Source organism: Armigeres subalbatus, chromosome 3, assembly GCF_024139115.2.
Source record: "Armigeres subalbatus isolate Guangzhou_Male chromosome 3, GZ_Asu_2, whole genome shotgun sequence".
Lineage (NCBI taxonomy): Eukaryota > Metazoa > Arthropoda > Insecta > Diptera > Culicidae > Armigeres > Armigeres subalbatus.
The window spans coordinates 108,196,851-108,222,846 of record NC_085141.1 but is presented as its reverse complement, the minus strand read 5'-3'; the positions used below and the strand labels follow the sequence as shown (position 1 = coordinate 108,222,846).

The 25,996-nt window shown below is 39.0% G+C and overlaps 1 protein-coding gene across 7 annotated transcripts in view; it reads right to left on the bottom strand.

The window, feature by feature from the left end:
• The window catches only part of LOC134224819 (mucin-2), a 261,218-nt gene that overhangs the window by 18,780 nt on the left and 216,442 nt on the right, over positions 1 to 25,996 (bottom strand). For 6 of the 7 annotated variants that reach the window (XM_062704410.1, XM_062704411.1, XM_062704408.1 and 3 more), the window contains 2 exons: positions 9,373 to 9,935; positions 6,713 to 7,967 (listed from right to left, as the gene is read on the bottom strand). In XM_062704410.1, the coding sequence (XP_062560394.1) occupies positions 6,713 to 7,157 (445 nt within the window). In that variant the 5' untranslated portion in view covers positions 7,158 to 7,967; positions 9,373 to 9,935. The remainder of the gene's footprint in view (positions 1 to 6,712; positions 7,968 to 9,372; positions 9,936 to 25,996) is intronic. The other variant, XM_062704414.1, reaches the window with a different exon arrangement.

Below are 25,996 nucleotides of genomic sequence, written 5' to 3'. Positions count from 1 at the left end.
TTTCACTCTCTCATCTGTCACTTTCCCATCTAGGGCTAATGCTAATGGCTAATATATATGCCCTTTATTCGGTTTATGTCATTTACCATACCCGTCTCAGTCCCTACAGATGCGTCTCCGAATTTCGTCGCTGGTTCATTCATTTCATTTATTCAATTTACATCTAAACAGACAACACTGAATCAACAATTTGACGCTACAATACACGGTTTGAGGCCTGCACCTGGTCTGCCCACCTCGCCGCTGTGCTCCACGCCGTCTCATTCTTGCCGGATCGGAAGCGAACACCATCTTTACAGGGTTGCTGTCTGGCATTCTTGCAACATGTCCTGCCATCGTACCCTTGCGGCTTTAGCTACCTTCTGGATACTGGGTTTGCCGTAGAGCTGGGCGAGCTCGTGGTTCATTCTTCGCCGCCACATAACGTCTTCTTGCACACCGTCAAAGATGGTCCTAAGCACCCGTCTCTCGAATAATCCGAGTGCTTGCAAGTCCTTCTCGAGCATTGTCCATGTTTCATGTTCGTAGAGTACTACCGGTCTTATCAGCGTCTTGTACATGTCACATGGTGGTGCGGTGGTGAATATTTTTTTGACCGCAGTTTCTTCTGGAGTCCGTATTAGGCCCAACTTCCACAGATGATACGCCTTCGTATTTCACGACTAACATTGTTATCAGCCGTTAGCAAGGATCCAAGGTAGACGAATACCTAGACCACCTCGAAGGTATCCCCGTCGTAACACTGCTTCCCAGGCGGGCCCTGTCGCACTCGGTTCCGCCCACAAGCATGTACTTTGTCTACGATGCATTCACCACCAGTCCAACTTTTGTTACTTCACGTTTCAGGCGGGTGTACAGTTCTGCCACCTTTGCAAATGTTCGGCCGACAATGTCCATGTCACTCGCGAAACAAATAAATTGACTGGATCCGTAGATCTGCAGTCAAACAAAGTACGCGAACACAATAACCGCCCTAGTTTCAGCTCCGAACTTCTTCTGAAACGAACTTTCTCGGAGTTTGATCTGTCAAATTAAACGATGCGTTTTTTAGTGCAATTTTATGAGAATCTAGCGCACTTCGTCCGAAGTTGGGTTTCTAGCCTATATGTTGCATGCTATGATGGCATAAACACCAGCTATCTCGCATTGACAAAACACGCTAGCAGTGCACCACTATCTTGTGCATCTTCGCATTCGTTCAAAAGCCTTCATTCCTTACACAAGCAATATTATCGGCCACATATAGCAGATAAGCAAATTCTGCATTTATTATCCGCTCTTTTTTCGTTATTCAATCACACGCACATTCTCTAAAAATTCACTCACTATATGTGCCATATTCCGAGTACTGATCAAATTTGACACGATATTTTAGGGAGCATCAGAGCTAGCGAAATATCAAATTCTTTTTTTATATGAAACTGTATCTGAATGATAAATACATCTCAAGACAAGACTGATCACCATCGATGCAAACTTATGGTGCAGCTACATTGTCTTCTTTTATGTCTTTTCCTGTCATGTACATCGTTTTCCAGGTGGTCATGACTGTAGCAGGTTTCCTCTATCTTGTTGTTCCGTGTCAAAGCCCCAATTCCGACATTGCTAAACGGTCCTTATACAAATCATACCAATAGAGTTATTCCATACCAAAGCGTAACTCTCTGAATGTTCCCGAAAAGATCGAAAGCGTTCGTGTCGCCTTAACTAATCTTGTTAGTTTATCCAAAATTTTACATTCGTGCATCAAATGCCATTACCAACGAACATAACAAAACGATACAGAATTATTTTTTGTATTCTATTCTGTAGTGTGCTCATAACATGCAAGGGAAGGTAATCATATGATAATTACTTCTGCCTCATACGCAGCTAGTAGTCGTGGGATCAATCCCAAGTTCAATTCTCCTACTTTTTTCTCTCCATATATTTCTCATGTTTTAGCAATCGATTAGAAATAAGATTAGAAATAGACTGAATACCGGTTCCACTTCTATTCTTTATCTACAACTTGACTAATTCTAGCCGCAACTGTTAGAAATCGAAAAGAGCGAAAGAAAGCTCGTTTTGGCATCCATTGCAACCTGTTAATCAAGATGAGCCTCTTCCATAGAACCTATCCCCTAGATTCCAATAATATTCTCGTGGCGAGTGCAGAAGTGTTCTTGGTTTACAATGTGGCGAGTGACTGCAGCTTTTATCAATTCCTTAACACCTACGGTAGCCCGAAAGGACGTGGCCAGCGCCGTTTGTTAACCCCCCTAGAGCTTTTGAACTGAGCACATTGAGGTGCTCAGTGCAAATCCCATGCGGTAGCCATTGGCTCTCTATGCAATTGCGATTGTTCTGGTAAAACACGGAGTAGCAACTACGACATGTAAGGTTATCATGCTCTGGCTCTACTTTGTTAATGCAGTGTTCTTCTCATAAGACAAGAACCTCGACTAATTCTATTCGCTTTTGGAGCGAAACATCGTGATTTCGCATGAATTAAAACTCAAGCATAATCCATTTCTTCAAATTTGCGAGCAAGTTTTCCAAAACATTATGACTCCAATATTAAAATCTGGGCAGGGATCTGGGTATTATTTAACCACCATGGTTGGAGATACATTCAATATTATTCCTGACATTCGATATTAGCTGCACCAAGTTGGGGTCTCCAGTTAGCCTTGTGAGCAAAAACGTAGCATTGCCACTGCTTATAGAATACGAAGTTGAAATGCAGAGCCATAGATGGGATATCACAATTGCTAAACATTACTTTATTTTGCAATTTGAAATCAAGGCTTTTCAAAAGCGTCATTGCGGCATCCACTACTTCAATATTACTTTCTTACAACGTGCCTTTCCATTTTTTTTAATTCGCATTTTTTATTCGGTGGTTCAGTAGAACCATGCTACAATAAGCTGAATTTGGCAGATTATTATGCATTATGTTGTAGTGTGTGTTTTGTTTTATCACCAACATCGATTTGGCACTTATGGTACTGGTACTTTGGCTGCTAGGCTGAGGTAAACTAGATATTTGATACGTGACCAGGTGAGTCATTGGTAATCTTGAACTAAGCTTAGATTACGCAAGTGAATTGAGCAAGTCGCTTGATTTGAACATCTAAACTCCTCCGTTCAACTAACTTGCACGAAAAGAAAGTTGAACATGTTCAACCTTTAGCAAGTCAAATGAATTTTACTAAAATGATCAAATTACTTGCCTTGTCAAAACCTCGGTTAAAACATAGCATGATACTTTAGGATCAACGCCCCATTGTTGTTTCCTCAGAAACTTGCTTTGTGTTTTCTAGTGCTTTTAACACACCATTGTGTTTTTCGCCATCAAACCATTTCAACTATGAACGGACCTTTCAAATCGCCCACGACATGCTTTGAACTGTATTCCAACTCGCAAACCTTCAGCTATTCAATTTATCTGGCTGTCATCATAACTCGCATATCATTCCAACTTTACTTGGCGGTCTTCCCAATACGCCATTACGGTTCTCAAAACACGTAAAAAATCTCAACTTTTCTTGGCGGTCCACCTAACACGACATTTCAGTTCTTTCACACGCAAATCATTCAAGCTTCACTTAGCAAGCTTACCAATACGCCATTATGGTCCTTAAAACACGCTAATCATCAACCGTCTAGGACGAGTTAAGTAACTCCATTTAATTCCACCAATTATTGCGATATCATTGCAGATACGTATTTCGACCACAACTGTGTGGTCGTCTTCAGTGTCTTGTACTTGACTCGACGACGCTAATCATTTTTACTTTGCTTGGCGGTCTTCAAAACACGCAAGTCATTTAATCTTTACTTGGCTGTTCACTAAACACACCATTGCGGTACTAAAACACGCAAATTCTTTCATCTTTACTTGGCGGTTCTCCAAACATACCACAGCAATTCTTAAAATACGCAAATGATTTCATCTCTACTTGATGGTCTTCTCAACATGTCATAGCGGCCCTCAAAACCCGCAAAAAAATCATCTTTACTAGGCGGTGCTCCAAACACGCCATTGCGGTCCTCAAAACTCGCAAATCATTCCATCTTTATTTGGCGGTCCTCTAAACACGTTATTGCGGTCCTCAAAACTCGCCAGTCATTTCAACTTTGCTTGGCGGTCCTCCAAACACGCCATTGCGGTCCTCAAAACTCGCAAAACATTTAATCTTTACTTGGCGGTCCTCCAAATTCGCCATTGCGGTCCTCAAAACACGCGAAACAATTCATTTTTCTTGGCGGTCCTCCAAACTCGCCATTGCGGTCCTCAAAACTCGTCTATCATTTCATCTTTTCTTGGCGGTCCTCCAAACACGCCATCCATTGCGGTCCTCAAAACTCGCAAAACAATTAATCTTTTCTTGGCGGTCCTCCAAACTCGCCATTGCGGTCCTCAAAACTCGCCAATCATTTCATCTTTTCTTGGCGGTCCTCCAAATACGCCATTGCGGTCCTCAAAACTCGCAAAACAATTAATCTTTTCTTGGCGGTCCTCCAAACTCGCCATTGCGGTCCTCAAAACTCGCCAATCATTTAATCTTTTCTTGGCGGTCTTCCAAACACGCCATTGCGGTCCTCAAAACTCGCAAAACAATTCATCTTTTCTTGGCGGTCCTCCAAACTCGCCATTGCGGTCCTCAAAACTCGCCAATCATTTCATCTTTTCTTGGCGGTCCTCCAAACACGCCATTGCGGTCCTCAAAACTCGCAAAACAATTAATCTTTTCTTGGCGGTCCTCCAAACTCGCCAATCATTTCATCTTTTTTTTTTTTGGCCAAACGCCATTGCGGTACTCAAGACACGCAAACAATTTCGAATCTTCTCCGTTTTACTTACTCTCGCAACCGCGTCTCTCCCAATTTGGAGCACCGGTCCCCACGTAAACACTGCAAAAAGCAAACATCCTTCTTGGTTCAGGAATTTACCTTTTCTTCTGAGATTGCGCAGTGGGTGATTTCCATGACGCAGTATTTTTATCAGGCACATTAGTTTTAACATTATTCCACTTGAAACTAATAAAAAATGAGCAGTAAAACCTGCCACTGTCGCCAAATGTGTAGCTTGCTGCTGCGCCAGGAAATCACCCATTGCGCATTATTGCACTCGGCGAAGGTATCGCCTTACTCGGATCACTGTTGGACTCTGACTGAGGGAGAACGATGCTTGGCTGCTTGCTCGTCACCAACACCAAGACGGCATAAGCAGCATATAATATAGAGTGGTATACAACAGGGCTGTCTCGCCCCACACACCCACTACACGAAAGTATAGATCTCCCGTAAGTCCATTTACAAAATATTTTATCTGGTTATCTCTCAAGATTTGTATAGATAATCGGACATCAATGGATATGTTGATTTTTTGATAAACATTATTATTTGTATTAAGGATTGGTAGAAAGTAAAAGGAAGAATGCATGTGGAGGAAGAAAAAAAAAGAAGAAAATTAAAAGGGAAGTACGAAGAGGAAGAAAAAAAGAAGAAGAAGAAGAAGAAACAAAAACGAAGTATGAATGCGGAAGAAAATAGAAAATGGAGTGGGCAGAACGGAGAAGGTAAAATAAAAAAAGAGAAATAAGAATTAGAAAAGAAGGGAAATAAGCTGGAAGAAAAAAAAGTCTTTAAAATGGAAGAAAGATAAAATAAGTAGGGAAGAAAAAGAAATGAAGAAAGAGCGTACCAGATAACTCTATTTTTGCATTCGGTCAAATCACTTAACACCAAGTAGGACAAAAGGCAAAACCGGTACTGCCGTAATCTGACAGAGTAACGTATACACCATTTTCCAAAAATGGTGTCTACGAGTAGTATTAATCGTACTCTTGAACAGAAAAATGGAAATCATGTATGTACGCCCCTGCTCAAATGCATTGGATGAGTGAATTTGATGAGCCCCTGCTCAGGTCTATGGTGCTAGCCCCCGACTGTTGATGATTGGAATGAAAATCATGAATTTCGTTTGAAACTTGCAATTTTGTATCAATGAAATAGAGTGCTGATGGCTTCCCGAGCAAAGCATGACATCAGTTTCTGAGAGTAAATCGAACACATATTTTGATGTACATATAAAATTGAAATAAGAAAATGTTTTCAAATTTAAAACTTTATGATTGAACACATATTTCATTTTGCAGTTGATTTCTGAATTGTATGACATAACATCAAACTAATTACTTAATTTGCTATCAAAAACTATCACCAAAATGAGTTTCAGATTTGCTATCAACAGGAATATTTTTCGATTTTTGTCACAGTAAAATTTTTTTTGGGTCCCCAGTAGCCTTGCGAGCAAAGGCGTAGGATTGCCAATCCGGAGATGGTGAGTTTGATTCTAGGTCCGGTCTTGGATGTTTTCGGGTTGAAAACTTTCACGACACCCTGGGCATAGTGTACCTATTCATTGTACTTGCCACACAAGATACAGTCTCATGCAATGGCGGGCATAGAAAAGCTTCCACTGAGGAAATATTAATAGAATACCAAGCAGATCAAGTTCCATGTGGAATGTAGCTATGTGATGTAGCCATTACCATTGAAGAAGAAGAAGAAGATTTTACTGATTTTGTTATTTTACCGTTAAAACGACCAGAAAGATATCAACCTTAAGAATCGAATTATCCCAACATCAAAACAAGTTATCGATTTGCTCTCAAGCTTAGCTCGGGTTGTTGCTGGATTAAAGATAGCATAAATATGATACCTATTACTGCGGCCGGTGACTTCGGTGATCCGAGTTCGTCGCTGAACGTGCGTTCCTTCAGCTTCCGGTGCTTCATCATGATGGCGGTCGTGGTGGTACCGGACGAGTTGGCGGTGTTGGAGGAATGTGTGGTGGTGGTCGCGGTGCTCGTTGCACTGGTTCCACTGGCGGCGCTCGTTCCGGAACTGCCCTGCGATTCGATCAGGTCGAGTTTCATGGCGCGCTTGGCCAGTTCGGTGTCCACGGCGGACGTCGTCTGGGGTGACAACGTTCCGGAAGCGGCGCCGGATGTCGGTGGTGAGGCGGGCGAGGTCGTTGATGTGGGCGACTTCAGTGGGACTGGGATTTCCAGATCGATCGATTTCTGACTGACGGCGCTTTGCGACAGTGTTGCACGAGTATCACAGATTTGTCTTTTGGGGTCGATATCCATAATTGAAACCATGGTTCGCCTTGAGAAGAGGCCAGCGAGCGACGAACGCGCGGAAGTTATTTGTCGACGCGTTCGTTCGGCCGTTGATTGTGTCTGCAATTTTATCTATTGGGATGCTGATGGGAGTGATGATTGCGATGGACACCGTAATGATGTAAAAATTGTCTCACTATCATAATACACTACAGAAAAGTCAATAGGGTTGCAATAGTTTTTACGGAGGCCTAGCTTCACTTTGATAGAGTTTATTATTCGGGATATTTAGACAGCCGTTTGCTTTCAGATTGTTACAGTTCGGTTGCAAATAACAACCGTTATTATTACTAATGTTAAGATGATTATCGTTTATATTTCTACCACTGGGTTTCAAAGGATCTTCCGCAGAGGTGGTTCTTGTATTATTATTCTGCACTGAATTTTCTTCATTTTCCACACAGCCTTCACAGTTTCTCCCCGGACTGGAAGAACAATCTGTCAAGGTTATTCTTGGCAATGCTTCGCTCTCCAGTTCTGCGGCTTCCAGTTTCAACTGATACAAATTATCGATGAGATCTTGCAATTTTTCTGCTTTTTCGTGGCACAGTTTTGACGGGAAACTGTCCATAATATCAGACCGGATTGTTGGTTTGCAAAATGCGATTCTATCAAACACGGGCTCGTCAAACACTTCCAATTCCGATTCTTGCACTTTGAACACTGAACCACTTGCACGATGCACTCCCCGTCGGTTGATGTTGTAATACTTCTTTTCCACAAACCTTCGTTTCACTTCTTCCGTGCGTTGTGTGCACGCGTCCAGATAGTCTATATGCCACTGTATGCCTTTGTTGTCGCGGTAATTAGTGTTACAGTCATAACTTAAACTACCCTAACCCATAGTTGGGCTGATAGGAAACGAGTTATACGCCTGATAGTGAATATTGCGTACTGTGATGCATGTTACAAAGGAACTAAGGAAAATATACCTTCAGTAATTGATTTATTCATGAGTTTCTAGTTTGTCCAATTTACTTTATTAACATTCAAGAATCGGTCATCAACGTCGTCGTTACCATGAAAAATTCAAAAGTAATTATTTCGAACAAAATCAAAATACAGATCACAGAAATATGTTCATTGTGTTTCTATTGGCAATTACTTCGCAGAGATAATTTTATTTTGAACAAATGAAATGCCTTTAGAATTATTAAAATGATGATTGCGATGACGATATTGACAAACCCACGATGGAAGCCACACAGTAGAGTGTCTAACAAGCTATTTCTGGTTATGCACCTCAAAAGCATATTGTTAATGAAATTTCTATCGAATCACAATACGAAAGAGAAAATTCCATAAAAAGAAAACAGCTCCTTTCGAAACTTCTTCAATAAATACTCCAACGATGTTTTATTTTGGCAAATTTTAAATTTTCTAAAGCGATTCCCGCAAGAAATAATAAAGAAACTTAGTAGGAAACATTGTACAATTTTCCATCAAACAACTTGCCCAAAAGTGAGCTTAGTTTACCAAACAGGACTTTGATCAACTTAAAATTGAGGATTTTGAATTTGCCCAAATTTGGGCTAATGGGCTGAACAACCGAGGTGAGGGGCATGCATCTTGCTCTAGTTTTGACAATAATCATGGGAAAAAAGGGAAACCTGCCCATATATGGATTTAATTTTGTTGCCTGGGCCACCTCGAAGACGAACAAAGCAGAGTAAAAGCATTCCTGCTGTGCCATCGAATAGCATCTGTACTTAAAGTCAGTACGTGTCCATAGGAATCCTTTCCACACGCGACGGTATATGAGCAAATAGGACCACCTTCATTTTGCCAATGATGATAGATCAGTTTTATACACTGATATTCTTCCCTTTCTCTCCAAATCTAGAAGCTTGGCGAAAGGAATAAAGATTGTTTTTAAAATGTATAAGAGTGAAGTTTGAATTTTAATCTACACCTCTACTTGACGATGTTCAGTTTGCTGTTTTGGATGATTCAATTCCATTGGGGTTACAAAATGGAATAACAAAATTGATAAAATGCAACTTTTTTTTGTCGATTCACAGTAGCGAAAAGCCAAACGTTTCGATAGCCTACAGAAAATAAATCCATTTATCATAATCATCAACATCAAAACAAAATGAGTGCATATCTCGTTTCGATTCCAACCAAACCAGCGTAGTTTGAGTTATGACTGTTTGCTTCCAGAACGAAGCTTTTAATCCTTTGCCATTACTACCGGTAACACTGCTGTCCTGGGTAACACACTGCTGTCGCGCATATCGCAATGCCGTATCATCGCACAGTTCTCGACTTAGCTGGCGTTCGCGCTTCCACACACGTTGCTGGGCCGACGGTGATGTTGCCCTTCCGGTGCCCCCACCGTTACCGTCCGACGGCCAGGACGACGAACATATGGAGGAATTAGCTCCATCATCGCACTCACGTGCCAGGAGTTTTTCCCGTTTTCGAAGCTGCCACTGGTTGCACTGTCCTTGACGTGCGCTGACGTCGATTATGGCACGGCTCAAGTACTTTCCATTACGATCCAGAATGTGGCGCAATTCGGCGTAGGTTTTTGCGTCCCGCAGCGGGTGGTACTTTTCCGGTATTAGCTCATCCTTCAATGGTGCTTGGTTACCAGTAGTGGTCACGGAGGATGCTGTTGACGAAGACGATGCCGATGGAGAAGGAAAAGATTTGTTGCGTTGGGATAGTAGTGAGCTCGATTGTTCAGCAGAGCGCTGTTTTTCCTGCTGGCAGAGCCGGAGATTTTTGCGACGTAAACAGGGCTCTTCGAATCTGAAATAGAAGAAAACAAGAGGATTATTTTAGATTTTTTTTTTCTAGTTATGGAGTTCATTCGAAAGCATTTTTTTTTTATTTACAACGCGCGGCTACGAAGCAAACCATGTAACAGGTGACTGAGTTCGAATTCAACTCCGGTTTTAAATTATCTATGCAACAACGCTGCTGGTATTGTGCACATCAAACGATGGATTTATTATCAGTGTTGAGCAAAATACAGCAGCGGGTGTTGATATGTGCAGGAAAACAACAAGTTGCAAAAAAATGTTGTCTAGTACAAGTTGTGCGTTTATCCAAGACGATAATGCTTCGCCTTATCTTTCATCCTTATCTTGTTTAGACTGTTTGGTTTAGGCATTGACAAAAACTCAACTTCAATTTGATGAATCGAGCGGAAAATATTTCTGCCTGATAATATTTTACACAAACATTCTTGCCAACAAATTAAATTGGTGTAGAGAACATTATAATTTTTAACAGTTTCCAAGATGGATGTCGCAATGGATTTGAAATCCCTATCTTCTGCTCTAACTCAGCCAAATGCGCCCACAGGAGATATTGTCCTGCATCATGGCTATAAGGCGTTTCGTCACCTGTCAAGCATCTCCGGAATTCTTCTACAGCGACAACGGGACGAATTTCGTCGGAGCCAGTAATATTATGGCAAAACAGTTTAAAGAGATCCATGAAGAAAGCGCGGCAACGTTCACCCACTCTGCGACCAATTGGGAATTCAAACCACCTTCGCTGCCTCCCATGGATGGATCATGGGAGCACCGATCTGTGAAAATAGCTAAGGCAGCAGATCATCCTCATCACCGAGCGAGTGTTGCAGACAGTTAAAACTGAAGCGGAAGTAATTGTTAACTCTAGACCGCTAACGAGAATGGGTCATGGGCGTGACTAAGGCAGCAGGCGAACAAGTTTGGCGAGCGACTGTACAGAAAAAAACCCAAAGGAGGCAACCCAATGGGGTTATACAAAGGTAACGTAGGACTACGCAGTTGGATGTAATGGATTAGTTACTAGCAGATAGGATCCTGCGTTGCTCGGGATCGGCCCTTTTTCTTTTAAAATGTCAAATATAGCAGCAGTGCAACACCGAAATCTACATTGGTTCAAGTACAATTGTTTTGAATTTCTATCCAGCTTTCCATTTTCACCATAAAGGCTAGTTTACAGTTCGGAAAACGTGTCTCGGGATTTGGTCTCCCATGTAATTTAAATGGGAGCGGGATTTGCGTTTCCCGTGACAGGAGCAGAAGTCTACACGAAAAAATATTTTCCTGAAGTGCAAACCCAATCGCGGGAAAAGTGTACGGTTAAAAATCCCATGTGTAGAGATGCAAATCCCGCGGGGAAACAATTTCGTTTGAATTGATTCCGCACGGGAAATGTGTAATCTATGACGGAAATTTATTATGGGAATAATTTATAGTGAAGTGGATAGTGAAAAGTGAGAAATGTGAGAAGTGTGAAGAGAAACCTAAGGAATGATAAGCGAGAAATGAAAAAATGAGTAAGTAAGCAATAAGCAATGAGCAGTGAGAATAAGAAGTAAGAAGTGTAAAATTAGAAGTGAGAGTTGAGTAGTGAGAAATGATAAGTGAGAATGAGGCGCGAGAAGTGAAGAGTATGAAGTGAGTTATGAATAGTGAGAAAAGAAAAGTAAAAGTGACTTATGAGAAGTAAGAAGTGAAGAATGAAAAGTGAAAAAATGAGTTGTGAGAAGTGAAATGAACAGTGAGAGGTGGGAATTGAGAATGAGAAGTAAGAAGAGAGTAATTGTGAATGAGTAAAAAAAGAGTAAGAGAAATGAGTACTAAGAAGTGAGAAGTGAAAAGTGAGCAGTGATAATTGAGAAATAGTGCATAGTGAGACTCGCTCTAACTTATTCTCACTCACTCGCTCTAACTCATTCTCACTCACTCGCTCTAACTCATTCTCACTCACACGCTCTAACTCATTCTTACTCACTCGCTCTAACTCATTCTCACTCACTCGCTCTAACTCATTCTCACTCACTCGCTCTAACTCATTCTCACTCACTCGCTCTAACTCATTCTAACTCATTCTCACTCACTCGCACTAACTCATTCTCACTCACTCGCACTAACTCATTCTCACTCACTCGCTCTAACTCATTCTCACTCACTCGCTTTAACTCATTCTCACTCACTTTCTCTTACTCATTCACTCTCTCATTCACTCACTCAATCTCACTCATACACACACATTCTCACTCACTTGCTCAATCTTACTCACTCTCTCACATTCACTATCTCTGGCTCACTCACTTATTCACTCTCACTCAATCACTCACTAACTCTCTCTCACTCACTCACTCCCTCTCATTCACGTACTTTCACACACTCATTCTCACTCTCAACCTCACACGCTCATTCTCACTTACTCATGAATTCTCACTCACTCACTTTCACTCAATCACTCGTTTACTCACTCAGTCACTTTGACTTACTCACCCACTCTCACTTACTCATTTTCACTCACTCGTTCACTCATTTCCTCTTTCTCTCCCACTCAATCGCTCTCTCTCACTCATTCTCTCGCTATATCTCCCTCTTCTCGTTATATCTTTCCAACTCTTGTATAAAGAAATCCGAACCAATACCCCGAAGTGTAAACTCAAGCACGGGCGAGGATACGCAGATTCTCAAATCCCGAAGCAAAATCCTGAAGTGTAAACCCAATCACGGAAAATGTTTTGACAGTGGAGACTTACCGGCGGAAAAATTTTCCTGTCAAAACCCGGAGCAAAATCCCGTAACAAATCCCGCGGACACGTTTTCCGAACTGTAAACCAGCCAGCGGATGCTATAAAATTTTTGACAAGAACTGCTTCCAGACACTGAACTGGAATTCCAATCTAAGCAAACGTTGATATTCTTGTTACCAATGACATTCATTGAGTTGTTTATTTTACTATCAACAAGCAAAATTTGCGCAAGATTGATGAAATTCCATTCAAATAATTTAAAATTTGCTAATTTTCTTTTTCATTTCAGATTATATTTCTGAGTATGCCGAGTATTCTATGAGTCGAACTGAAACTCAACTAAATTTCAACAGTATTTCATATTTTTGCTACCAAAATTATATGTGAAACAGAAAGTTTCCCGAAGTGGAGTAGAAACCCAACAGAAAAATCTATTTTTTCACCTCTTTAAAATCAAGGCTTCTCCAAATCTTTGCGTCTAGAATTTTCACAATATGGCATAAAGATCAGCAGAATCACAAAAAAAATATTTCTGTGGGGTTTGAGTAAAATGCCTTCAGCGTGTGTTAATAGATTCACATATCAGCGTGTCAATCGGCGAGCAGCTAGCCATGATTTTGCCCCTTCCAGTCAGACCTCCGCGGCGTGCACACGCATCCACGAAGAGCCGCTGTTATAATTCCGTTTCAGCCATTTAGGGTTACACATTTTGGCGATCCTGCCAGTCTATTTTTTGGATCCTGTCGCTGATTTCATGAGGTGAGTTGAATTCAAGTGATTAAATTGTAACGAGTGGTATACTGTAGTTTGCAAAATAACAAGGCGCGTCTCGAAGACCGTCGGAAAATGGTTTGTGGTTTGCTGAATCACAAGACGCGTCTCGAAGACCGTCGGAAAATGGTTTGTGGTTTGCTAAATCACAAGTCGCGTCTCGAAGACCGTCGGAAAATGGTTTGTGGATTGCTAAATCACAAGACGCGTCTCGAAGACCGTCGGAAAATGGTTTGTGGTGGTGGAAAATCGGTGGAAATTTTTTGTGAGACTACCAGTTGAGCTTTTAAATAACGAAATCTGAGAGAAATGGAGCAATGTTGAATGCTTTACTGTTCGAAACTGTTCGGAAAGCCAAATATATTACTTTGAAATTTATCTAGGAATGTACTGACTTAGTAGCGGGATTACATGTAGGAGCAGATATCTTGGAATTTGAGAAAATAATAAGCTAGCCGGATTTTACAATGCTATTCGGAAGTTCGAATTAATTATGCGTAAGATTAGTTTGGAGTTATTGGCTAGCAGTACTTGTTGATGGCAAATGGTTGATGGTGTCCTATACACGAAATAAAAGTTGGATTAAATGTACGGATTTGGATTGGATTTGGAATGGATTTGAATTGGTTTTGGATTGGGTTTGTACTGGATTGGATTTTGTTTGGATTTGGATTGGAATTGGATTTAGATTTTGATTTGGATTGGATTTGGTTTGGATTTGGATTGGATTGGATTTAGATATTGATTTGGATTGGATTTGGATTAGGATTAGATTTAGATTGGATTTGGAATGGAATTGAATTGGTTTTGGATTGGGTTTGTACTGGATTGGATATTGTTTGGATTTGGATTGGAATTGGATTGGATTTAGATTTTGATTTAGATTGGATTTGGTTTGTATTTGGATTGGATTGGATTTAGATATTGATTTGGATTGGATTTGGATTAGGATTAGATTTAAATTGGATTTGGATTGGATTTGGATAAGATTTGGATTAGATTTTGATTGGCTTTGGATTCGATTTAGATCGGATTTGGATTGGATTTGATTTGGATTTGGATTGGATTTTCTTATCTTTATCAGGTTGTTCTTAACCTTCGGGGACTCACGCCGTTGTAAAAAGTACAACACCTTCGAAAAAAGCACGCTTCTCGTTCACAACAAAAGCGGGACTGCGTGAGCGGTCCAGGACCAAGCGAGTCCCGGAAGCTTAATTTTTTTGGGAATGAAGTTCAGCACTGCTTAGTTTAAGATTGCATTTGGAATGGATTTGGATTGGATTTGGATTGAATTTGGATTGAATTTGGATTTGGATTGGATTTGGATTGGATTTGGATTGGATTTCGATTGGATTTGGATTGGATTTGGATTGGATTTGGATTGGATTTGGATTGGATTTGGATTGGATTTGGATTGGATTTGGATTGGATTTGGATTGGATTTGGATTGGATTTGGATTGGATTTCGATTGGATTTGGATTGGATTTGGATTGGATTTGGATTTGGATTGGATTTGGATTGGATTTGCATTGGATTTGGATTGGATTTGGATTGGATTTGGATTGGATTTGGATTGAGTTTGGATTGGATTGGATTGGATTTAGATTGGATTTGAATTAGATTTGGATTGAATTTGCATTGGATTTGATTTGGAATGAATTTGATTAGCATGGATTTTCTTATCTTTATTAGGTTGTTCTTAAATTTTTTGGGAATGAAGTTGAACACTGCTTAGTTTTAGATTGCATTTGGGTAAGATTTGGAATGTTTTTTGGAAGAAATTGTCATTGTATTTGACAAACAAAAGAAGGCCACTGGCTTCGTAAATTTGTTGTTCTCTAATCATCCAACGAAAGTATGAATCACGTTTTATCTTTCGCGACCCATAGTTTGGGAACCCACACTCTGAATCATTGTTCTGGTAAAACCATGATGTTAATAGAAAACCATTATAAAAAGAGTATTCTTCACGAAAAAACTCTTCACAAATCTTCTTTAGGTTACAATAAAAAGCAGCTCAACGTGATTTATTTATTATTTTTGTGACTTTTTTTTAGCAGTGAGTACCCATGTTGACATAAAAAAGCGACGAAATTGGTGCCGTATTTCTTTGTTTCGCGATGAGATGAATATATGTCCAGTGAGATGGAGATCGGAACAGTTTCCCTAGGTAACAAATGATGAAACGAAAAAAAAATCATCAAGTATGGTTACCGCTCCTGGACTTCTTTACATAGCTCCAATATCCATCCCATGAAAAACAAAGAAATGAAAAGGCATTTGATTTGTTTCTTATTTTTGTGATTTTTTCAGCAGTGAGCACGCATGTTAGCAAAAAGAAGCGACGAAATTGGTGCTAAATTTGTTTGTTTTGCGATGAGATGAAAATATGTTCAGTGAGATGGAAAACGGACCAGTTCCCCTAGTTTTATCTTCCAGCTACGTTCTAGAGAAAAAAGTGTGAGTTGAAAGGATGTTTTTCACCACAGACTACGAAAAAAGATTCTTCTTCGACCCAAAAATCACTTGATTTCGACATTTCTCGTCTTAGCATTGTCCTGAAATAGAACCTAAGCCCGCTAGGGAGAAACAGTCACGTTTACCACTCAACTATCGGCGCCGAATGCATTTTTTTGTAAGCAAATCGAATAGGGTTAAATTTCCGATTATTGGAACAGCACAGAAAAGTGTGTTTTTCATTCATACCGAAAGAGAAAATAAGGACCATTCTGTTCCAAATCAATTAACTCATTACCCATGATACCCGTTTGAGAAATAACCACTTAAGCTCAAATTTAACACTACATGTACAAAGCCATGATTTGTTACGTAAAGTACCAAGGAACAAGCCACGAGATTGGTGCTGCATTTCTTTGTTTTGCGGTGAGATGAATATACGTTCAGTGTGATGGAAAACAGAACAGTTCTCCTACGTTACTTTACATTACATTACTTTGCAAATAGGAAAGCAATTCTCAAATACTTTTAGTAATGTTTGTAAACTACAATAGTCTGTTATTTATTTTTTATATTGTTTATCTACGAGTGACTGGCTCGTCTCGGGTGGTTTGTAATCAAAATCCAAAGATATTGAATGAAATGGCAATCAAATTCCAGGAGCCATGATAGCCTTCAGGTTAGGATCTTCCTAGAATTTCTTAGGTCCATCCAAACAAACAATTACCTTCTTGTTGAAATGTTTAAATGTTAAAATGATGAAAATAAAACCAAATATTTACTAAAACGCCTTAGATTTAGATTTTTTTTCATGAAGTTTACATCTATGTACTTCACCTACCACAACTGCTACGATGTTCAGTGCCAATAGCAATTCAACATACCCAAACACGTTCATAGAGGCTCAAAAGAGAATTTTAGAAATGAAGGTATATAAAAATTGTATAATAAACTAAATAAACGAAAATTATAAATAGCTTGCGTATTGATTTTGAATTCCCGCAGGAATTCATTTCGAATTCCACTAGGAATTTATTTTGAATTCCACCATGAATTCATTTTGAATTCATCAGGAACTCATTTTGAGTTCCACCAGGAATTCATTTTGAATTCCACTAGGAATTCAGTTTGAATTCCACTAGGAATTCATTTTGAATTCCACTAGGAATTCATTCTGAATTCTTCCAGAAATTCATTCTGAATTCCTCCAGAAATTCATTCTGAATTCCTCCAGAAATTCATTCTGAATTCCTCCAGAAATTCATTCTGAAATCCTCCAGAATTTCATTATGAATTCTCCAAGGAATTTATTCTGAATTCCTTAAGGGATTTATTTTGAATTCTCCAAGGAATTCATTCTGAATTCTCCAAGGAATTCATTCTGAATTCTCCAAGGAATTCATTCTGAATTCTCCAAGGAATTCATTCTGAATTCTCCAAGGAATTCATTCTAATTTCCCCAAGGAATTCATTCTGATTTACCCAAAGAATTCATTCTGAATTCCTCCAGGAATTAATTCTGAATTCCTCCAGGAATTAATTCTGAATTCCTCCAGGAATTAATTCTGAATTCCTCCAGGAATTCATTCTGAATTCCCCCAGGAATTAATTCTGAATTCCCCCAGGAATTAATTCTGAATTCCCCCAGGAATTCATCCCCAAAGAATTCATTCTGAATTCTCCCAAGAATTCATTCTGAATTCCCCCTGAATTCATTCTGAATTCCCCCAGGAATTCTTTTTAAATTCTTCCAGGAATTAATTCTGAATTCCCCCAGGAATTAATTCTGAATTCCTCCAGAAATTAATTCTGAATTCCTTCAGGAATTAATTCTGAATTCCCCCAGGAATTCATTCTGAATTCCCCCAAGAATTCATTCTGAATTCCCCCAAGAATTCATTGTGAATTCCCCCTGAATTCATTCTGAATTCCCTCAGGAATTCTTTCTGAATTCTTCCAGGAATTCATTCTGAATTCTCCCAGGAATTTTCTGGGGGGGGGGGGATATCTATAGGATATCAGGACGTCGTTAGAAACAACAGAACCAGTTTGTCACAAGTTTGTTACAAAGTAGGGAGGCTAAGTCGAGATGATGATGATGGTTTGTTTTTGAGGGATATTAACTCAGGCGGTCATTCATCCCTAAGGGCTAAGTCGAGACAAAACAATCCCAGACATCGTCCTCGGAAATCAGCATTTGATAGCACATCCCACATTTCAATGGGAAATAATACGATAAAACACGCCTCTTCAACGCGTGTACTAGACTTGATTGGGAGAAAAAATATTACCAAGCAATCCTAGGAAGCTCATCAATTAGTGCAAGAGCGAACAAAAAGTGTCCCCAAGCAATTACCTGTTTTTCTATCGTTAATCGTTGCTGATCGCCTTCCTACAACTGAAGGCTCGAGGCTGCAAGTAATTGGCTTCGCGAATAATATACTTATTTGGCTATGAATCTAGTTTAATTTTGTTATGTCTAGTCGAATGTAAATTTCCGTCAGTTGTTTCGCACAAAGGAGCCGGTGTATGAAATTCTAGTTGAAAAGCGAAAACGCTTATGCATTTCTTCTTCTTCTTCTTATTGGCATTACATCCCCACACTGGGACAGAGCCGCCTCACAGCTTAGTGTTCATTAAGCACTTCCACAGTTATTAACTGCGAGGTTTCAAAGCCAGAATGAATTCCCCCGGAATTTCAGAATGAATTCCCCCAGAAATTCATTCTGAATTCCCCAGGAATTCATTCTGAATTCCCCAGGAATTCATTCTGAATTCCCCAGGAATTCATTCTGAATTCTGCCAGGAATTCATTCTGAATTCCCCCAGGAATTCATTCTGAATTCCCCCAGGAATTCATTCTGAATTCCCCCAGGAATTCATTCTGAATTCCCCCAGGAATTCATTCTGAATTCCCCCAGGAATTCATTCTGAATTCCCCCAGGAATTCATTCTGAATTCCCCCAGGAATTCATTCTAAATTCCCCCAGAAATTCATTCTGAATTCCCCCAGGAATTCATTCTGAATTGCCCCAGGAACTAATGCGTGACTGCATTAGTATGCTTCTCGAATTTAGATATCCTAACCGAAATATCTTCTAAATCTAACAATAAATATGCATTTTACATGCTGAAATAGCGTTCAAACTTTAATTATTTTAATTCAAACATGAATGACCTTTTATTGCCTTCCTTGTGCTTGATAACTGTGGACAATGATCCAAATTAAGTTACTGTGCACATTCCATCTTTCAACCATAGACTTTTGAATTTTGGAGATGCAAATTTCGAATTCCAGTTATTTTATGTAGATGTAAATGCATAAGCGTTTTCGCTTTTCAACTAGAATTTCATACACCGGCTCCTTTGTGCGAAACAACTGACAGAAATTTACATTCGACTAGACATAACAAAATTAAACTAGATTCATAGCAAAATAAGTATATTATTCGCGAAGCCAATTACTTGCAGCCTGGAGCCTTCAGTTGTAGGAAGGCGATCAGCAACGATTAACGATAGAAAAACAGGTAATTGCTTGGGGACACTTTTTGTTCGCTCTTGCACTAATTGATGAGCTTCCAAGGATTGCTTGCTAATATTTTTTTCCAATCTAGTCCAGTACACGCGTTGAAGAGGCGCGCTTCATCGTATTATTTTCCATTGAAATGTGGGATGTGCTATCGAATGCTGATTTCCGAGGAACGATGTCTGGGATTGTTTTGTCTCGACTTAGCCTCCCTACTTTGTAACAAACTTGTGAAGCACTGTTACTGACTGTTGCCCTCCTTGTATGCAAAATGGGAAGCTTTTTTTTCAACACTGCGGAAAGCGTGGAACGGCAACTTTGCCCCGATACATCTCAGGTGTTTTTAGCCCAATTGTCATGATTCTTTCCAGTTACAATCTATAGGATATCAGGACGTCGTTAGTGACAACAGATTGTAAATCCAATGCATGGGCCGCTAAGAACCAGCCGAAAATGTTCCGTTCCACGCTTTTTGCAACACTTAGGGAAAGAGGTCCAAAAACGAACCACACCCAGGTAAAACGCCTTTTGGGTATTCCCCCATATTCACCGTGTTTGAAATAGTCGTAATAAAACTGGACCTCAAATTATGTAGGTTAGGCAAAAAAAGTGTCAAAATAATCGATAGGAAGGCAGGAAAAACCGAAAATTTCCACCTTTCGATGAAACATCTAACATTTCGGCCTTCGGCCAGACAAAACGCCTTTGAGGGACTAACCTACAATATGCTATGCGTCCCCACGCACTATCCATACCAGAATGCTGATTCGCCGACGCGTGGTGCGTTGTTTCCTAAGAGCTGCCAACTAAACGGCGTTTTGCCTCATGAGTTTTCCGGCAACGAAATATCACCACTTTTTTATATGTGAATATTATCAATATGATTAAGACTTTTTTAAATTTTAAGATGGCATCTGCTTTCAATATTGTTCAACTGTTGCACAAGGTGAAAAAACCCTTGAAAATCGTGACAACTAAGAAATTAAAGCAGTCTTTGCTTAGCCTTGCCCCTCCTTCACCTACAATTCGCATTTTGTTGAATTGAAACCATCAAACATTGTATGCCGAATAAAAATTAAGATTATGTTTTATCATTATGTGTTGAGCAAAAAAAAAATAATTTTCGTATACCGAGAAACGAGATTGGGAATTGGATGATTGTGCAGTTGATAGGATTATGGTCCCTGGAGGAAACGTAGTTCGATCGCGGCGGAAGTGCGCCGGCCAGGCTGAAAATCGCAATCTGGACTGATAAATAATGACAAGTAATGACGATATATCAAATTTAAGAATTTAGGAATTTGGGATTTATTTAGGGTTGATTTATTTATCGGTTTTATCGGTCAGACCTATACTCAACCCTAGGAGCACAATCCAGAAAAATCAGGTCAACAGCTCGAATACGACTAAATTAGAATGCACAGCAAAGACACTTTTGGGCAATGCGTGTGTCGCTCGGAAAGGTATGAGGGAGTAGATAATCGAAAGTAATTATCAACAATCAACAGATTTAAAGCTGTTCGCTATAGGGTGCGGACAAGTATGAAGCGACAGAATTTGAGAAGGAATCATAGAGACCATGTAGTGAATAGCACACAATCGAATCGTGAATATTTTTGCGTAACGTCTTGGTTGCGGGCGGCTTGGTTAAATGGTATGGAAACCACCGCGCCAAGACAGACCTGCCATAGCCGATAATCAAATCAATCATAATCATGTTTGCATAATATGTTCAAATTAAGAATTTAGGAATGTAGGAATTCAGAAATTTAAGAAATCAGGATTTTCGTAATATGGAAATTTATTCAGGAATCAAGGAATTTAGGAATCTATGAATTTGGGAATTCAGAAATTTAGAAACATATGAACATAGAAATAGCGTACGACACTGAATTTTGGGATTTTGAGAATTTAGGAAGTTTGGAATAAACGATTTTCAAAATTTGGAAATTAAGGGAATTTGTGAGTTGAGGAATTTAGTAATTTTTAATTTGAATTCGTAGTATACTTTCTAGATTTCTTCCAGAAAGTTTTAATGCTTTTTTCAGGAATGTCCTCTAGAGTTCCTCGAGCGATTCTTCAAAAAAAAAAGTCCTGGAGTTAACCAAGGAGTCCCCATTGATTCTTCCTGGAGTTCTTCCATAAATGTTCGATGAAATTCTTCCAAGAATTTCTTCACCCTGATAGCAAAGCAAAGATAAAGCAGTCTTAGTTGTAACGATTTTCATGGGTATTTTTACCTCATGCAACAGTTGAACATTATTGTTAACTAATGCCACTAAAAGAAAAAAAAATCTCAATCATATTGATAATATTCACATTTAAAAAAAAGTGGTGATATTCCGTTTCCGAAAAAAACATGAGGCAAAACGCCGTTTAGTTGGCAGCTCTTAAGGGGACAACCTAGTCAACAGGAACTCGTATATGATGCCACATAAGATGCTAATGTGGAGGCAATATATGTATAAGTTGTATGGTGAAGTACGTATATCGCCTCCACATTATATTCGATCTTGTGTTGACTGGGAACGCACCACGCATCGGCGAATCAGCATTCTGGTATGGGGCTGTCCATATACCACGTGGACAGGTTTTGATCGGTTTAAGATACTCCCCTCCCCCAGCGTGGACAACTGCTAATATAAATTTTAAAAAAATTGTATGAACCGCGGACGTTCGCCATAAACCCCCCTTGCCTCGAGGGGCGGGGTGTGGTTCGTTTTGGGACCTCTTTTCCTAAGTGTTGCAAAAAGCGTGGAACGGAACATTTTCGGCTGGTTCTTAGCGGCCCATGCATTGGATTTACAATCTGTTGTCACTAACGACGTCCTGATATCCTATAGATTGTAACTGGAAAGAATCATGACAACTGGGCTAAACTAAACTAAAAACACCTGAGATGTATCGGGGCAAAGTTGCCGTTCCACGCTTTCCGCAGTGTTGAAAAAAAGCTTCCCATTTTGCATACAAGGAGGGCAACAGTCAGTAACAGTGCTTCACAAGTTTGTTACAAAGTAGGGAGGCTAAGTCGAGACAAAACAATCCCAGACATCGTTCCTCGGAAATCAGCATTCGATAGCACATCCCACATCACAATGGAAAATAATACGATGAAACGCGCCTCTTCAACGCGTGTACTGGACTAGATTGGAAAAAATATTAGCCAGCAATCCTTGGAAGCTCATCAATTAGTGCAAGAGCGAACAAAAAGTGACCCCAAGCAATTACCTGTTTTTCTATCGTTAATCGTTGCTGATCGCCTTCCTACAATTGAAGGCTCGTGGCTGCAAGTAATTGGCTTCGCGAATAATATACTTATTTTGCTATGAATCCAGTTTAATTGTGTTATGTCTTGTCGAATGTAAATTTCCGTCAGTTGTTTCGCACAAAGGAACCGGTGTATGAAATTCTAGTTGAAAATCGAAAATGCTTATGCATTTACATCTACATAAAATAACTGGAATTCGAAATTTTTATCTCCAAAATTCAAAAGTCTATGGTTGAAAGATGGAATGTGCACAGTAACTTAATTTGGATCATTGTCCACAGTTATCAAGCACAAGGAAGGCAATAAAAGGTCATTCATGTTTGAATTAAAATAATTAAAGTTTGAACGCTATTTCAGCATGTAAAATGCATACTGATTATTAGATTTAGAAGATATTTCGGTTAGGATATCTAAATTCGAGAAGCATACTAATGCGTGACTGTTTGTCCAAATCATAACCAACTCTTACCACTTTAATCTAAACTAAAGATTTTCACAAAATCTCGTTGCCCTTCATTAAAGTTCGTTCAACAACAGCGCTCACGATGTCGTCCGGGGTGTTGCGAAAGCTAAGCCGCAAACGACAAAAGTCATCCGGAGATTTAGCCTCGGTTAAGATGGAGAGAAAGATACCTAATTTGCTGCAAATATTTGTACAGCTACCAACCTTCGTCGTCTATACATATAGCGCCCCTCGGTGGTAAGTGCCATCCGTTGGGAAAATTGAATCGAGCAAACAAATCCGAACTAAGGATGACACTTATCCACTTGTGAAGAATGGATCGTACCTAAGCCGGTGGCGAAACTTTCAATTTTGCAACAGAAAATCACGTTCGGAGTACATCCCCGGAAGTAATTATAACACCAGCGTTGCTTTTCATACAAAACGGTTATGTTTAAGGATGAAATCTTGGTTTCTACCGGTTGGAATAATTAACATATTTAGCTTCGCAGCCCAAAATCAACTGAACTTTCAAAGAATCATTATTTTTTGCATGCAGTTTGATTGTCCGTATCAGGTCCGTATCAGTTAGGAATAATTATGAAGCCAATTCACTTGTATGAAGCTTTAGCTGGAAGATGGTTTTAGAATTAGTTCCATCTGAAACAGGCTAGGTACAGACATCCCCATCTAACTCCCTTAGCTTGAAAATATCCACCATGTTCTGGGCACAGTGTGCAGATAGATTACTGTCAGTTGCATGAAATGTCAACAATCGTCAACAACAACAACGATTGTAGCTTAATAATCAAAAATATCCACAAAAATGAATAAGCAGATTTTACATTTGAGCTCTGTTCATGTTAGTCACGGTGAAATAAAAAGCAAATCGTTGAAAATAAGTTTCCAATCAATAAAATTTATTAGTCACATTGGGTACAAGTCCCTTATTAAAACTACATATTGGTCAAGTTTGACATTGGATGTTTTACGATTAGAAAAATCAAGATTAATTCATCTAGTAGTGATACTGCCTTTCTTGCATTTAGTCGGAACACTAACCTTATATGGTTCAAAACACCATTTTCATTGTAACTATTGGACGCAATTGCCGATCGTTATCAAATTCAATAGTGATCTACAAGACTTCACCATATCTGTCGAATGCAACTTGTTGGCGAAAATCGATTGAAGATTACTGCATGAAAAATTATAGTATAGCTTGTAATTACATTTGCTCTTCTTTCTTCACAGTTGACCATGGATTTTTCAACTGATTCCAACTAAGCCCCGCGAAGACTCTTCTTAGCACAATAAAAGTGTTTCTAATTCGTTAGAAGTTTTCATGTTCAATGCAGAATTCAGAATATTTTAGAAAGTTCTCTGTTTATAAGCAAAGCTTTTAGTTTTGTCTGGAAGCTTGCTTCAAAAACAATATAACAGTTTGTCATATAAAGTCATATAAAGAAAATTGTTCCTTTGCCAACAAATATTAATTAGTGATGTAAGATACCATGCTGTAATACAGCTAGAAAGAGTCGATGAAAATAGCTAAAAAATTATTGCTTTTTATATTTCTTAATGGAAAATTTAATATTTTTTTATTGCTCTTTATTGATTTTTTCGGGGAAAGTTTTTGTAATTGTTTATTGCTAATATTAATTTTATTAAAGAAATTGTAAATTTTTTTCGTGGAACATTTTGATTTCTTTATGGAAAATTATTCTTTTATAATTGCTATTTTTGCTTTTAAAAGTGCTATATAATTTATTTTTGTATAGTGGAAATTTCTTAATTGTTTGTGGAAATTTTATATTTTTTTATTGCTCATACCATCATCATTGATCTCTTTATTGGAAATTTCTATTTTTTTGGGAAAGTTTTTATTTTAGTCAATGCCAATCTGATTGGAGGAAGGCTTTTTGACACTTTTTTGAATGAAAAATGAATTTTACAATACTGATGCTGCTTCGCTGCAGTGACGGCACGGACTTTATTGTAATTTATACTTATTTTTTGGTCACCAGTTCTTACACATTGAAGATGATGTTAGTCCCAAACTTCATCTGTTGGTTCTCTGTGTAATTACAGCTGCCCTGGTAATAACGGAGTAGCAACCGTGGGCGATCAATCATGCTCATGCTGCTTATGCTCAACCTTTGATAAAAAAGTCATAAGTTTTACACCCAATTAGTGATTGTTAGATTTTATAACAATTCTGTATAAGAACCTACCAAAACCTATATAAGAACTGGGCACATGCGAAAATGCTAGATTCCCGAGCAAAAATGAATAACTAATTGATAACAAATTCTATTATCTGGTTATCGAACATATTGATAACTGGACTTGTTATCATTTTGGCTGAATTAACAGCCAACATAACAAAAATGATACCAGAATTTTGTTCCTGAAATAACTACCTGAAAACAAATTAGGTTATCACTGATACCAAATTGATAACACATTTTGTTATACATGTTATTCACTCAAATAACTAATTTAGTTATTATTTAGTTATCAGCCATCACTGTTTTATCGACCAAAATAGTAAAATCTTCTTTGCCGACTTCGTTACGCATTGAAAAAAATGTTAGCATTCACTGGGATTCGAACTCGAATCGAATGATTGTACGGCGCCGTCTCTAGGCACTCACCCAATTACGCTTTCTTGAAGAGCAGGAGGGAAGAGCACTACGCTTTCTACAATCTTGCATTCACTGAAGACTATTTATAATCAAATCATGATACCATATAACCATTTATGTAAATAACAGTCGGCTGGACAGAGTGCAAAGCAGAATAACTTATTGATAACAAACTTAATTATCCAGTTATATTGATAACTATCAA